Below are 16,922 nucleotides of genomic sequence, written 5' to 3' on the forward strand. Positions count from 1 at the left end.
TATTTATTATAACAGAATTCACAGCTTAAGGTTATTGCACACCGAATCCCAAATTTTCATTTGTAATTTTTGTACGTTAAAAACCAAATTCGATGTCGTATTGACACACTGCCTCCAAAACTTTCGTCAGTCCTGAAACATTTAAAAAAAAAAAAAAAAAAAAAAACGGGTTCAATTTTTTCTGCTTTTCGCATCTGAAAAAGCTCTTTCGGTCTGTTGCTTCGACATGTCAACGCAGCCTCCATCTATTATAATGTCCATAGGTACTATAAGGATTTGTTTACGTACATAAATGTGTGAAGTATTACAAGCAATGTATCAAAATTGCACTGATTTCCAGATATAAACTTTGCATTTGGGGATAATCTAGCGCAGCTCTTTGATGAGGAGGAGGAGGACTCTCCTTCCTCTCTATCAGCATTGAATGAACACAGCATGTAGCCTATTCCCTGTTCTTCTTTCTTTTTCTACCTTGGAGAACAGAGGAAAACAAAACATCACTACTTAAACTGACTACGAAATGTTTTGCGTTTTTTGATAACAGATGAATTAATAGGCATCAGATTCGGTGTGCAAGGTTTGTTCACATGATACATTTTTCGTATATAAATATGAAAAAAAAGCATATGAAAATTTCAGACTTCAGTGTGCGAAGACCTTTACTGCCATCATTATATTGTACATTTTGTTCATACAAAATCCTCAAAATGAGATTCACTAAATTTCAATCACATTTGAGTTGCCAAAATATTGGTGTATCCCTAAAGTAAATGGATGGTTGTGTGTGTTTGTTGCTCAAAGTGAGCATTTAGTTGTGTCAGACACTGGCTTCCATGCTTTTATAAGTGTGTAACATGTTGCTAGATGTGCTGGTTGGATCTACTGTGAGGACATTTTGGCATTCAGTTCAAATCTGACACAGAAACCAGCGCCTCATCTCCTGTGATTTGGCTCTCATACCTTGACAAAAGGGTGGTCCAGCAGGGCACTGGCGGTCCAGCGCCGCTTGGGTTCGCTCTCCAGACAGTGAGCCAGAAAATCCTTCCCCTCTGTGCTCAGCTTTTCAGGAATGGGCGGTTTGTGGCCCATTCCCACTCTATACATGATCTGGAAGTTATGCTCGTACTCGTGCCAAGGTCTCTGAATAAATAAACAGTTTGTCTCAATTACAATGCATACTTTTCTTTGTTGATGTGTTTATTTAAAGTTATCAGGATGAATGTACGATGTGCTACCACAGATATAATCAGAGGCAAGTTTTACAATGAATGTGCCATGGCTTAGGAAATCATAAACAATAATAGAAAATAGAAATAAATACAACTATTTTAAGAGCAAAATAATACAGAAATTATAATAATCCTCAAAAATAAATAAGCCAATAAATAAGTAGATGGAGGTAAAGGAAAAAAGCAACATAATACCATCTAATATTGGTGACTAGTCGCAAAGCCTATGGAAAGGCACATAAAACAACAATATATGAAGAGTTCAGATGCAAAAACCTCTAGAAGCCATTCGAAATTTCCTTCAAAACTGAGCAGTTTTATCTGGCTCCTATCTGTAGGTTCAGTAACTACAAGTTAATCACTAATAATTCACTCTTTTAAAGGTCTTTAAAGTAAAATAACTCAACATAAACAAAGGGGTCTGAGATAAAAATGCTAATTTCCAGTGGAAATTTCAGATGGCACTTACAGGTTTTTGCATCCGTACTCTTCATATACACCACAACACTATCCTATAATGGAGACACGTCATTTGACAATACATACTTTTGAAGGCCATTTTCTTAATTTGTTTTAGATTGGTTTTTACAGTAAGATTTGTTCATGCATATTTTTCTGTTAAAGGGTCACGAAACACCAAAACACATTTTTTGAGCTGTTGACAGTCATATATGTGTCCCACACTGCTAAAAACACTTTTAGGACACCTATATTTCACTAAATAGTGTAAATTGGTTGTTTTTGCGTTATTTCAAGCAAATTTGTACTTCCTGTTTGAAACGAATTTTTGAAGCTGCGTCACGGCCATGACATAATAGCGTGTATTCCAGCGTGCAGACTGGATGTCTGTGCCAGAGTGTGTCTTATTACGTCTTACAGTGTGATGCATTAATGCATGAGTAAGGCTTGATTCAAACCAATCAGCGCGCTCTATTGTGCAACTTCATTAATATTCATTATTGTCACCGTGTTTACACCACAAAGACGCCAAGTTGTGTTGGCAAAACAAGCGTGAAGTGCTTTTATAGTTTGCTGCTGTTAAGTTTCGTTTTCATTTTCTCTCTGTGAGAGCTTATCTGGATCACGTGTGGATTAACAGGCGACGCGCGACAACAATAACTTACGTGTCTAAGGAGGATTGTTGTTTACCTGAGAGCTGTTCTCATCTGCAAACGCTGAAATCTGGATTCGCTTGTAGTCTTCTCTTCATAAAGACGCGGCTCTAGTTGCTGGTGATTGTTCTGTCTCTACAGATTTGGTAAGTGAGCGACCAGTGCTCTTTGTTTATTCAGTTTGTTCGTATCGAACTAAGTTAACTATTGCACTGAGAGCAGAAATGTTAGCACCGCATTTTGTGACCGGAATAACAAACGCGGCTTTCTGACACTACCTGCCGTGTGCATCTAAGTTTCCGGGAAATGCAGAGTTTTTTTTCTCTCATTCGCCGTGCGTTATCAAACATTGCATGAAATATACACGCTTGCAGCAATTCCTCGAATCAAATATCTCGTTTGTCGCGAGAGGCATGAATGAATTCCCTGAATGAAAGAGCCAAACTGCAGTTAAAGTCCAACATTTAATAATTTGGCAAATAAGTCGACTACAGATGCCCATGTAGGTTAAACACCATCACTTTCTCCTGTGTGTGTGTGTGTATTTTGACTCTGAAACTCGCGCGTGCACAAATAGACACTCCCACACCATCCCACTTTAGTTCCTCCGACAATCCCCCCTAAACAGAGCTGGACACGCCCACTTTTCTGACTTTTTTGAAAGTAGAGGTGTGAAAACACCCTGCTGAAACAAGGGGGTTTCATGGCCCTTTAAATACCATTTTTATTCAATTTAATTATGTATTTCTGAATTATGGAGTGATAAAAAGAGATTTCCTTTACTCTAATAATTTGTCAAAAAAAATTTTTTAAATAACATTTTAAAATCAGATATTATCTAATGTTCAGATTACTGTGCTAAATCTATGCAAATAAGTACATATTTAGGTAAATAATGACTCGATAGCATATTCAAACAACATTTTAGTAAGTCTTAATATACAAATCAATCTGTGAAGTATGACGTAACTATTTGGTGTCATATAATGCATTATTAAAATATGCTTACTTGTTCTATGATCTATAGAAGGTATGTGGCTTTGATAAGTGAAAAAAGTCACTAGAGAGGGTTTTAAACCCCATTGATTGGCCTCTAACAGGATTGTGAATATTAATGAGCTCTGCTCTAAAGCTACAGCATATCTTCCAGTGGTGGAAAGCGTACTGAAAAATCAGACTTAAGAGTACTATTACTTGCCTAAAAATGTAGTGCGAGTAAAATTATCTGTTGTAAATATTACAATATATTACAAATAAACAAACCTTTCAAAAGTACTTGAGAATAGTGAGTAGTGAATATTACACTGTAAAAAGCTGATACATTTACTAATTTAATCCACATCTAATTTGTGGATGTGTGTAAATGTAACATTCTGTATTGCATTTAGTGATTGCCCAGCAGGCACACAACGTAATAAGACATTAATATTAGCATTAATAATATTATTAGATTTAGGTTGTGATGTCTGACGACCAAAATTCAATAGCTGCGTCTCAAATGGCACACTATACACTATGCACTTTGTACTTATGTACTTACACATTCAACAGCATAGTATATGTATGTAGTGTCGTTCCAAATGGAACACTAATGTTTTTTTACTAAGTGGAAATTCAAACCGTTTCCCTGATGACGTTTGACGGTTGCCAAATCAGTGAAATAAATGACCAAACTATCAAATAATACCTGCCATGAGTATAACCGCATTCACCATCGGGAGGCGCTATAATCACACTCTTAGGAGAATTTTGCTTTCACCATCCAAAATAAATAAAGTTATCCAACATGAGCGGCTGAAAATTCCGCCCCTTCCGCTACGCGAGCAAAACTGTGGTCATTGAGTGCGTGAAGTGTCCCTCATTCCACACTTGATTTTACCGGCTGAAAAAGTGCATCATCCGGGTAATTAAAGTGCACTTATTATTTTTTAGAGTTTTCAGTGTGAACGCACTACTTACACTATTTATACTACAAAATGGCGTAGAATAATGCATAAGTATGCGATTTGGGACGCAGCTAATGTCTAGCCAGTGTCTAAGGACAACATTATTTTAACGTCCAAAAATGACATCAAATGATGTTGATATTTGGTTGATTTTAGGTTGATAGAAAGTGACCAAAATCCAATGTCGAACCAACATCTTAAACCAACATTATATTGACGTCAAATGCTGACATTCATTCATCAACTTCGGCAACCAAAATATATCTGATAGACGTGATGGTGGCAACATCCACACAACGTCAAGCTGTAACATCATTAGATGTCGATATTTGGTTTATTTAATTTTGGACGCTGGATATTGACGTTGGGTTCTAAAGTCAACCCGATTTTTTTATTTCCAAACAAAATGCAACATCCCCACAGCGTTGGGGTACAACGTCAATCCGGTGTCATGTTGAAGTCTTGTGCCTCCTGAGTGTTTAAGACCATTTCAGTCACTATACAGTAAACATTCATCATCTTCTCATCAAAGAGCTGCATCTAAACAGTCTCAGGGAGATTGTGTGTAAAGATATTGGACATCTACTTGGACACTTTTAAACAATTTGCTGCAATTATAAATCCCCCATGTCTTGAGGTAGTTCATTATGATGCGATTTACCTTCGATGTGCAATTTGATTGGACAAGAATCACAGGACTGATTTTTCTAATCCCCGTAGGCAGGGAATAATAAAGTAGTGGAGTAAAAGTTGCGATAATGCACAAAAAAAATGTACAAGGGAAAGTAAAAGTACACGTTTTTAAAACTACTTGGTAAATTACAACTCCTGACAAAAGTAATTTGAGTATTTGTAATTAGTTACTTTACACCACTGACACTTCTAATCAAAAAGGCCAATCAAACCCTGCCTGGAGGATGCATATTAATAATGCCATGTAGATCATGAAGAGTTTGTTCTTTTTTTATATTGGGATTTTACACACAGGATTTACATGAGAATGAGGAAACAATGTGTGAAGCTCATGGTATGTCATTAGCATGAACGGAAATCTTAATATTCAGCTACTGTATGCCTATGTACATTCAGATTTTCATTCTATGGCTCCTTTAAAACTGAGTATTTAATGAGTTGAGTGGTTTGTCATCATAATTAGTGGACATTTTTACTGCGTTTAAAGCTCTTTTTAAAAGCACCAGTTGTGGAGACGTGTGGAGGCAAGCCCAACAAATAATTCCTTTCAGGACTAAACCCAGCATGTTTTGACAACAGTTGAGAAGTTTGAGGAAGCGCTGGCACGTAAATGAATAAAGAACAAAGCTCAAAAGGCATGCATAAACAAGCAGACTTTACCTTTCCAGTGACCATTTCTATGAGAACACAACCGAGACTCCAGATATCAGCAGCTCGACCGTGACCTTCACCCTTCGCTCTGGTGATCACCTCAGGAGCCATGTATGCTGGAAACCACAGAAAGAAGAGTGGGTCTGTGTTATGTGGTGTTATTAAATGGAAATACGTTTAATTAAACTGACAAGTTCATTTTTGATTAATAATAAAAAAAAAGTAAATTGTAGTAGACTACATTAATGTAGACTGTTGATCTGACATGAAAGCTATATGTTTATTAAATGCTAATTGGCCATTTATATTTTTAAAACTAAACCTTTTCTCAGTATTTTTTCCCACTTTGACTAAATTGCTAATTTAATTATATTATATTATATTATATTTTATTATGAGACCTTTTGAAACTTTCATACCATGCTAAAGAATTCCAGGAGGTGTTTGGTTATGTCAAGTGACCTTTAATCATGAGATATTGTAATATCAGTCAAATGTGAGATGCCATTTTGTATTCATTTTGTGACTGTAGTAGTGATTAGAAACATTTGGAAACAGCTTAAACTGCTTTTACAGACCACATTAAAACCAACAGAATCAACAAATGAATGTGTAGACCCGCAGCCTGCTTTACAGTGCTTAACAGCTCACAGAACAGGTCTTTATGAGATGGACAGTACAGATAGTGTGTGTGAGGCGTTTCTCCAGGACAGGTTTTTTTAGTGTATAGTGTGCCCTCTAGTGTTTACATCTGAAAACTACAGCGCTGAGCCACTGACCTGCTGTTCCCAGAGTGCTGTTCACCTCTCCAGGCATCGTCTGAGCGTTGTTTTTCAGCTTCACTGAGCAGCCAAAATCCCCCAGCTTTATCAGACCCGAAGACGTGAGGAAGATATTCGCTCCTGAGGAGAAAATCAATAATAAAATTGATCCACCTTTTTCCTCACATGACTACCGTCTTTCCAATTACTAGTTGCACTTTCACTTTAGGGAAACGTTCATTCAATATAACTAATGCAAATTATTTAAAACGAACACAAAAATTCCACAAAAACAGTGGAAACTGAGTGAATTTTTTATCTTAACTTTTTCTTTAATTAAATTAGTATGATAAGCATATTTGTGGTCAGAGCTCTTTAGAGTTTACAGTTTTGTTCCTCCAGATTATTTTCTCCAGATTTTTCTCTACAGTACAGTAATCTTCCATTTATATCCGTAATTATGCTGTGGAAAGACTCATCTTAGGTTTTTGGGGATATTCATGAACTATTGGAAGTTTAATTTTTGTTATTTTTACATGATCATAAGAATGATCATACCTATTAATAATTATTTTAGCAAATAAAATTTTATATTTGATTATATGGTATTTCATCTTATTTTATATAAATTATCCATTTTAATTAATACCTACATGGATGGTAAATCGAAAGCTTGAATTTAGGCTAGTTTTAAAACTAATTTTTATTCTTAATTCCCAAATATTGCTACAATTTGATCATTTCTTTCCGCATGTATATGTATGTCATAAGCACATTATTAACTGTAACTACATTTGCTTTTAATTAATTTTCAGCACAATGACGACAAAACCATGAAGGAAACAGCCGATGAGCGTCCAAACCTTGTCCAAGTAATGGCAGCTAAAATTGCTCAAACTGAATATTGTCCCTAGCTTTTTTAAAGGGCCATAAAGTTCCATAATTCAGTCTATAATATTGTAGTGATATTACTGTACACTATATCATTTTATTGCACACTGAATCCAAAATTTTCGTCTGTAATTTTCGTACGTTAAAAGATAAATTCGACCTTCTGTTGTGTGAATTGTATAAACACACTGCCAGCGAAACTTTCGTCTGTCTTAAAAAATGTTTTTTTTTTTTCAAATTTAAACTGGGTTACATTTTTTTCTGCTTTTCGCAATCGAAAAATCGCTTTGAGAGAAGTTTTGACAATTCAGAGCCACCATACAAGCAAAAAGCTAAATACAGAATGCCGTCATTTGAGCTACAGATAACAAATTCAGTGCATAAAATAAAGACAGAATGTGGTAGATAGTTGAGAACCCCTATATGCTGGATTCAGTGACTGGCACACCTCTTCCCTTGTACTGCTTGTTGTGTTTCCATACATTTGACTTACTGCCCGTAGATATCATAATAGAAAGCATGGTCTGCTTTCAGTCTGTTACTTTGACACGTCACTGTGGCCACCATCTATTATAATGTCTATGATAATACCAGTCTCTGTTCAAGATTTGTTTACATACGTGCTGACGATGACGACACTGTAACTGGTAAAACGGAGTCTTCAAAGCTATATTATGCATATTAAAGAAGCTGCATCTTGTTCATAATAGGGCGCACTGATTAGTTCAAACCAAGTCTTTCTCATGAATTAATGAACAGATGTGCTGAAAACCCAAAGGCGTCACTTTGTACCAGCCGGTACAGACAGCCAATCTCCATGCTGGAATTTACACAGTGATCTCATTGCTGTAATGCAGCTTCAAAATTAATTTTTTTGAATTTGCTCAAAACAACGCTAAAATACACCAATTTTCACCTTTCAGTTAATTACATATGTGCTAGTTGGGTTTTCAGCAATGTGGAACATACATGTTTTTGTTTCTTGACCCTTTAAAACCCTTCACTGACTCAAGTTGAACAGAAGTTACTCCCATAAGTCACGCAAACATTATGGGACTTAGGAAAAAGATGAATAAGACATCCCACTGGCTGGATATAATAATATTTTGTATGTCTGTACATAATAACAACTGTCAACTTGTAATGTAAAGGTAAACGTGATGCGAGTGAAGCACCTTTAATGTCTCGGTGGACGATGCCGTGTTCATGCAGGACATTGATGGCCGTGGTGATCTGTTTGCTGTAGAGGCGAATGACGTGTTCCTGGAGGCCCAGACGGGACACTTCCTCCAGCGTGCCTTCATCACAGTACTCCATGAAGATGTACATCTCCTCCTGCGTGAACAGCAGACACCAGAAACAAACCATAAGTTATACGGTAATAAGAATAATGTAGGAATCGAGTACTGACATGATTCAACCATTTACCCTGTGCAACTCAACACCGAAGTAGCGGACGAGGTTGGGATGTTTGATTCCTTCGAAGATCTTCAGCTCATCGGCCGTTTCCTTGATGGTTTTGTGGTCATTAGGCTGAAAGCGAATCTGAAAGAAAATGTATAGCTACAGTTAATAAAGTGCTTCTTTGAGATTTATATATATGAACAGGGGGTTTATGTATTTTAGTTAGTTACGGAAACATTTAATTTAGTTAAGTTCATTGTATGTATATATATATATATATATATATATATATATATATATATATATATATATATATATATATATATATATAATTTAAACATGTATATTTGCAGTATTTAAAAATAATAATTTATAAAATGTGTAATATTTATAGTATTTTACAAAATATTAATTTCACATACAATATAATTATAATATAAAATATTGTTTTATTAAAAATATATTTATTATAATTATTATTATTAACAGAAAATATTTTTCTTGCAGTGTTAAAATCACGGAAAACATTTGAAAATAATTACAAGATGGCTAATAATTTGATTTTCAACTGTATGGTACTTAATATGAATACTAAAAATCAAATATTACATTTAATGCTTAAATAATAAATATATAAATATATTCCTTAAAATATTTGTTAATAAACTACTAAAGTTCAGATGCAAAACCCTCTAAATCCATCAGACCTCTTGTTGTAGATGAGCATTTTTTTTATCAGGCAGGATTAGGTTCAGGAGTTTCATTTTACATGTAATGATAAGATTATTAGCTAGTAAATAACTTTTTTTTTTCTTTGTTTTAAGAAGGTAGATGTTCTTTTGCGTCAAAACCAGCTAAATCTATGTGCTTTTTTTTTTTTCAAAACCCTCTAAATCCGCCTAATCGGACAAGACATTGTTGACAATTACTAAAGATGCGATTAAAAATTATTATCTGTCAAGTAAGTGGCAGTTCATTCCACTGTAATAAACCAGGGAAAAAGCAGAAGAAAATCTAGACTAAAACATTATAAAACATCAATATGTGCATTGTCCATTAACATAAAAGCTTATCAGATCTATGGGTATTATGAAGTAATACAAATAATGTATAGTTTTATACATTATATTTATTTTTTTCCAAAATTAACTTAAATAAGTAAATAAAATACAGGATGGGCCTACTAGGCAATAAGGGGATGCCCCTCAGACAATTTTAGAAGCTGTCATTCATTCATTCTCACCATACTTAATGTCTTGGTCTCTTGTTTATCCTCATGTCATTCACGTGGGAAAAAAGAACGAAATCTTATTATACAATCAATCAACGACGAAGTTGCCGTTTAATGTATAGTAAATCGGACACATTCAAAGTAGCGTCACTGTGCAAAAACACGGTATGAATGCATGCTACACTTCTGACCACAGTGTGACTATCAGTGATTTGCCATTCACTGACCGTCAGACAGGGTCATCCAGTTCATCAAACTCCATCTTTTAAAATCGAAAGCAGAATAAATCAGTCTTCTTAAAAAAAAAAAAAAAAAAAAGGCATATTAGCACACTGCTACATAGAAAACCTATGATTTGATAGGTTTCACGCCTTCAGATTGGTTCTCGGGATATAGCGGCTTTTGCTGTCAAAGGCAAGTAGTGGCATTTAGCGGCTGCATAACAACTGTTGAATGAAAGTTTCTGAGTGCGCTGATGCTGGGATTTGGATAACTTGAAGCAAAACCATTTGTTGATGGTGCACTACATGCCTAAAGCATTTACTCAATGTCATTATCTCATTTTTGGCGGAAGTGGCGTTTAACAGCTTCTGCATCTGAACTCTTCAAGTGTAAAAAGCTAAAATGGTTTCAATTTACAGTTCAAATTAATTAACAAGAACTAACAGTAGGCAATACTTCTAGACAGTAGCATTGATTATCTTAACATTAATCTCAACATTTGAACATTTTCATTTACTAACATTAACAAAAGGTTAACAAATGCCAGATTCTCATTACTGGTTTGTGTTAGCTAAGCTAATGCTAATAACAAATTAATAATGTTACTGTAAAATATAAATAATTATACACGTTTATATAGCTGATACTTTACATACCTCCTTCATGGCCATTAGTTCACCAGTGTCCACATTGATGCATGTGTAAACCTTCCCATACTGCCCTTCACCTGTCAGCCAGAAACAGTGTTCAGGAAACTAGCCTGTGCGGCGTTTCGTCATATGCACACTGCTGTTCACTCACCGATCTTGTTTCCTCTCTGCCATTTAAAGGTGACTTTGCGCAGGCCCACATGCATCACGTTATCGTAGGACTTCGGCGTGTTGCAAACCTGTCCAATGATGTTTCTCTGTCTCATAAGCGCATAGTGTTTCTCATCGAAGGTTTGTATGGAGCGCCGCACTGCCTCCAGGGGGCTCTGACGCGCTGTGTCTGCAGGACAAACAAGAGCAGAAGATCCATTTCAGAGATTACGCACATTTTAATATAAATAAAACAGATTCAGAAAACAGTGCATTTATGTGAATCCATTAAAAACAATTGAAACATCTGTTTAGTCACTGCAGTCTCAGGGTTGAGTATGATTTTTTTTTATAAAACATGTCAAAGTTTAAAGTTCATAATGTGGAATATTTAAAAGTATCTTCTGCTTATAGCAAGGCTGCAATAATTTAACAAAAATACAGTCAAGGCATTAATAATGTAAAACTATTACAAATTAAAATATTTATTTATTTGACAATTACATTTTTGGATAATTATTTGAAATTACTAAAGGTTTACACATGCAGAATTTAATGTGTAAAATAGTCTCATATTTTTAAATATACGATTAAAAATACAAAAATATACCCTAGATATACATATCTATTAATTAATATATTTTATGTTAACAAATAAATCCTCTGTGTGTGTGTGTGTGTGTGTGTGTGTGTGTGTGTGTGTGTGTATGAGTTCCCTGTAATGAGCCCAAAGACAATGAGTTCACTGTACTCAAATGGCCTCCACAGTCACCAGACCTCAATCCAATAGAGCACCTTTGAGATGTGTTGGAACGCGAGATTTGCATCATGGATGTGCAGCCGCCAAATTTGCAGCAACTGCATGATGCTATCACATCAATATGGGCCAAAATCTCTGAGGAATATTTCCAGTACCTTGTTGAATCTATGTCATGAAAGATTAAGGCAGTTCTGAAGGCAAAAAGGGCTCCAACCCGGCACTAGTAAGGTGTACCTAATAAAGTGGCCGGTGAGTATTTATACACGCGTGCATTTTTTTTTTTTTTTTTTTAATCACAATGTATGATATTTTTCAGCAAATGAATCCTCTAAATTACAATATTCTCACTTTAACTTTGAAAAGACATTATTTGTAGTTAAATAGAAAAAAAAAATTATGACAAAAATTAACATTCCTATTAATCCAATAAAATAAAAATCCATATAATAACTAATGCAATGCATCTTTGCTGAATAAAATCCTTTTTTTTTTTTTTTTTTAGAAAAACAAATAATCTCACCAAGGCCAATTGTTTTAAATAAAAAGTAAATCTGTGTTTGTAGGCATTTCCGTAGAGATTATTACCATCCTATTGTTCAATTACTTACTGAAAAAGTATTAAAAACTTAGCATTACACAATGTTTACAGTAGGGCATTGCAGAACAAAAATACAGAAAACCGAAATTGATGTGGCCAGAAGGCCTAAAAACAGAGAGATAAAATATTTTTAAAGCTATTTCCTCCTTCCTTTTATCATCTTGTATTACATTTAACCATCATTAAATCATTAAATATTTTCAATATGCTCCACCTTTAGACTGGCTGATGAAGTTGCGAAGCTCCCAGCTGCGACGGGCTGAACTGCTGGGGTCTGCTTTGGGATACGACGGCTCTGCAAACACCAAGAAGAAAAAAAAAACACGGTCAGAGTCTGTTTACTAAAAAACACTTAAAAGACAAGTAATACTTCAATACCTTCCCTGTCCTCCGTTGGGCTGGAGTGTCGACTGAGGGATTTAAACTGCAGCTCCGCAGCCACAGACGACAGACGGTCATTCTCATGTCCAGTGGAGACTCTACAGACAGAAAACATCAGATTAAACATTACATATAGTCCACTGCCTTACTCAGAAAAAATGATGATAGATGTGAAATGCAACCAAATCAAACATGCCGGATGTATGATGAGCAACACAAAAGCAGATGAGAAAGCCAGATCTATTGAAGTGCAGCACTGTTAGCATCACTATAAGCAGCATTAAGCTCTTTCAAACCAACAACAACCTCTGCCACTGATGTTATAACATTCATCAACTGCTCTTACAGGTGGTAATGAGTTTAACTAATTTGTTTATTGTGGTAATCTTAAAAGAACACTCCACTTTTTTTTTAGTTCACTTAGAATTAAACAGTTAAGATGTTTTACCATTTTTGAATCCATTCAGCTGATCTCTGGGTCTGGCGGGAGCACTTTTAGCATAGCTTAGCATAGACAATTGAATAAGATTAGACCATTAGCATCTTCCTCAAAAAATTCCAAAGGAAAAGATTTTTAATAGGGTATGCAGAAATGTTCCTTGATTATAATGTTGGAATGAGAGTATAGTTTCTAGTCATATCATAACTTTTAATTTTCTGTTGTTTTAAAAACTACAAAAGCTATTGATAAAATAGTTATCTTTAATGCCATTGATTTAGATTAACAACAAATGTTTTCTCTTCAGAATTAAGACCATTTATTACAGTTGCATGTTACAGGCTATCAGTTCTCAGAAAAAAAGTCAAAATTATCATATAAGTAAAAATTTCCCCTTGATTTTGTATCAAACCAACAGGTTGAATCATTGTATGCTCTTAATTACGTTTGCGATAACATTTGTAATTAGGGATTAAATGGGTTTTTAGAGGTTTAAGCTTTTATTAACTATTAAACAATCACATAGAGATGGAAATAAGCTGATTCTTAAAAAGCACAGGGTTCTTTATGCACTTAAATCAATGTGTATCTTTTTTTTTTGACTATATCCCTGGATATCGCAGTGTGTTTAAGTTAATGATGTGTGAACATGCGTGCCTCAACGCAGGCTATTAATGTGGAAGTGCCAGACATGGTCAAAGCTGCAAAGATCATGGTTCACTTAACTCGTTTGTCATTCAAGCAAATGGTATTCTAGAGGCTTTGCAATGTGGAAGCCAAACAATTAATCTAGATTTATACATCAAAACTGACTGGCAAGGTGATTGAGGAGCACTGCTTTTTGATGTATTCACTTAACTTAAAGAGGTCATATCATATTTCATGAGCAACTTTTATTGTTTTATTTTTGCATTTTAAATTATATTATTTTTTATCTTTAATAATAAAAAAAAATCCACCTTCTCTCTGACCCTCAACTGAAGTAAACAGCCTATTTACTGCCATGGTTTTTATGCCCCATTTCCAAGTGAAATGAAATGTAATGCAAAAACGATTTGATTTGCTGCAATTACTCATTAGCTGCAGCTTTGCTGTATCTAAAAACTGAAATACTTGTGCTGCCTAATCTTGCAGCAATCCAACTCTTGACTTCAGGAAACACAGTTTTGCACTAAACTTAATTTTTATACTAGCTTTTGCAGTTTCATTTGCATTTAAATGTTAGTGTTTTCATTTTTTAAAAGTTAACATACTTGGCCTTACAAAGTCTATCAGTCTATGCAAAAAAACTGAATAGTCTACAGTTTCTTTTGCCTTTAATCCGCAGCTTCAGCAAATGGCTTAAAGCTATTTAAAAGAAGGGAGTAGAAATCAGGGGCAGTGCGATTTACTTCCAGAAGGCAGTTGAAATTGAAAATTCACCTGAATAGGGAAGTCCCAAAGTAAAGTGAAAAATATGATACACCTGTGTTTTGGAATATGGAAAAACTGTCTTTATGCTGTTTTTATACTATCTGTTTTTATTTTAGTTATACTGGTCTCTTTTATTCCTGTTTATGTAAAGCACTTTAAATTGCCACTGTGTATGAAATGTGCTATATAAATAAACTTGCCTTGCCTTGCCTATTAACGTTATAAATTATGTTCAGTTTATTACAGACCTAATATTTTGCTTCATAAGAACTCATTGTGTATCATTAGCCATAGGCATTTTATTTTGATTTGCCTGTCCACGTTTTTACTCTTAAAGTTCCAGTAGCCATTTACTGGCATTTTAAAGTTCTAGTAAAATGACAAAAAGAAATCAATTATTGAATTTATTTTTAGTGATTAAATTTAGAAAATATTTTGAGCTGTGTTATAAAATTAGGCATTGCAGTGTAAAAGTTGTTAGAATTTCTAAGTCGAATCAAATGATTCACTTATTTATTTCTAGAGCTACTTCTCTTTTGTATATTCAACACTTTAAATTTAACACAATTTCACAGCCAATTTTACATGCAATATAATTACAGTGAGTAATTATAAAGATCAGAGATGCCCAAACTAGGGCTCTCGGGTCAAAATTGGCCCATGGTAACCTTTGATTTGGCCCGCCATCCCTTTTAAGAACAGAGGTAGAATGATGGAAAGGCTGGGGCCAATGCCTTCAACAGAGCTTGTCATTTCTAATTTTAACATAACATTTTGCTTGTTTGTTTATTTGTTGAAATACAAAAAAGCAAATAAAATGAAATGTTTCAATTAAATATTGTGCATGAATCAGATTTGAAAAAAAAAGTAAGGATCCTCGATGAGCAAATCAAGTGTATTCATTGTATTCAGCATCAAACAGCATTTTATTATAAAGGGGATTGCTTGTTTTTATTGTTAGAAATTCATAAAAAAAAAAATCAATACATAATTATTAATACAATTACAGTATTTTTTCCAATTGATTTTTGAATATTAATAAATTTGGATATTACCATGTCAACTTTAATGTAACACTTTGATTTATTTAACTTTGGCCCACCACCACCTTTGGCCCTTCATAAGAAAAAGTTTGAGCACCCCTGATCTAGACTTTAAAATTACAATGAAATAATTTACTTATCATTTTAATTAAATTTTTTTAATTGTAATTTTCTTTAATTATAATTAAGTAATTAAAATATTTTAAATTGACTGACAGCCCTAATTAAAGTATATTTATGTTATGCCAAATTTTGAATCCTATATTTTCACAGTAGATTAAGTACATTTAAAGCATGATATGACCTCTTAAAGTAACAACATCCTCTGTAAAAACAGCATCGCTCAGAATGGCTCATGCTTTTCTTGTGAATTTGGGTGAATAAAAAACATTTGATTTGATTTTCTGTCTACTCTCTTGTTTGTTTTTTTAACCCCAAAATCCACAAGAGATGCTGTTTTATCATGGGATGCAAAAAATAAAAAAACAGGAAGATTTTGAGCAATATGCAGAGCTCCACTTGGGGTTGAGGACAGGTGGTCCTGTCTACCTGATGTCATTCGAGGGTTTGTTGGCGTGGCCGTGTTCCCCTGTGGGACGGGGACCTGGGACACACAACTGGGTACGCAGATCACAGGGCAGACTCCGAGAGCTGTGGTGGAAAAACACACTGACGGCCTCAGCTTTTTGGATGATGTGTGGAAGGGTCAAAGTGTGTATCATCAAATAAGGCAGAGCTTTACAAACGTCAACATAAGAACCATACAACACACACTCATATGAAGCTCTACGTTGCAGCAAGGAATGTTGTTAAAGCATTGATATAAAGAAGCACAACTTGTTTAATATAGCCCAGTTTAAACCAAAAAGAGCATGATGCATGCAAAAGAGGTGCATTTTCACAAGCAATGCAATGCCACTAGATGTGCTATGAGTGAAAACACAGATCATAACAGACCTGAAACCCTCTGCTTGGGTGGAAGGGATGAAGAGGTACGGGTTTGGAGGATCGCTGTGACAGCGGGGGACTTTCACAGGTCGAGGGCTGTTTCGTGGGCCTGCTAAAAGAGTTAACACATATCATCAACTTATGCTTTATTCCAAGACAGAGCTAACATTTGTTTATTAGAGTAACACAGCAGCCCCTTAATACATTTATCATGGGACAGGCACTAGGACCCAGAAGAGGGCTATTTTAGAACAATACTAAAAAAAAGATTAATAGACACTGAACTAAACTGTATGATTGGCGTTACATTTTTTAAACATTCTGACCAATATAACAAACAAGACAAATAATTTTATGACATATCATTATGTTAATTGCTTATTTTTATTTAATTTTTCCT

General features: G+C 34.7%; 1 protein-coding gene across 15 annotated transcripts in view; it reads right to left on the reverse strand.

The window, feature by feature from the left end:
* The window catches only part of map3k4 (mitogen-activated protein kinase kinase kinase 4), a 57,161-nt gene that overhangs the window by 2,544 nt on the left and 37,695 nt on the right, over positions 1 to 16,922 (reverse strand). For 3 of the 15 annotated variants that reach the window (XM_009307495.4, XM_073920164.1, XM_073920165.1), the window contains exons 16-26: positions 16,532 to 16,631; positions 16,124 to 16,225; positions 12,677 to 12,777; positions 12,513 to 12,593; positions 10,942 to 11,130; positions 10,797 to 10,867; positions 8,712 to 8,828; positions 8,459 to 8,618; positions 6,411 to 6,533; positions 5,641 to 5,747; positions 961 to 1,140 (exon numbers count right to left, since the gene is read on the reverse strand). In XM_009307495.4, the coding sequence (XP_009305770.1) occupies positions 961 to 1,140; positions 5,641 to 5,747; positions 6,411 to 6,533; positions 8,459 to 8,618; positions 8,712 to 8,828; positions 10,797 to 10,867; positions 10,942 to 11,130; positions 12,513 to 12,593; positions 12,677 to 12,777; positions 16,124 to 16,225; positions 16,532 to 16,631 (1,331 nt within the window). Of the gene's footprint in view, positions 1 to 960; positions 1,845 to 3,049; positions 5,748 to 6,410; positions 6,534 to 8,458; positions 8,619 to 8,711; positions 8,829 to 10,796; positions 10,868 to 10,941; positions 11,131 to 12,512; positions 12,594 to 12,676; positions 12,778 to 16,123; positions 16,226 to 16,531; positions 16,635 to 16,922 lie in introns of all 15 variants that reach the window. The other 12 variants (XM_009307494.4, XM_068213082.1, XM_073920163.1 and 9 more) reach the window with 5 other exon arrangements.

This window comes from Danio rerio, chromosome 13 (assembly GCF_049306965.1).
Source record: "Danio rerio strain Tuebingen ecotype United States chromosome 13, GRCz12tu, whole genome shotgun sequence".
In the NCBI taxonomy this organism is placed as follows: domain Eukaryota; kingdom Metazoa; phylum Chordata; class Actinopteri; order Cypriniformes; family Danionidae; genus Danio; species Danio rerio.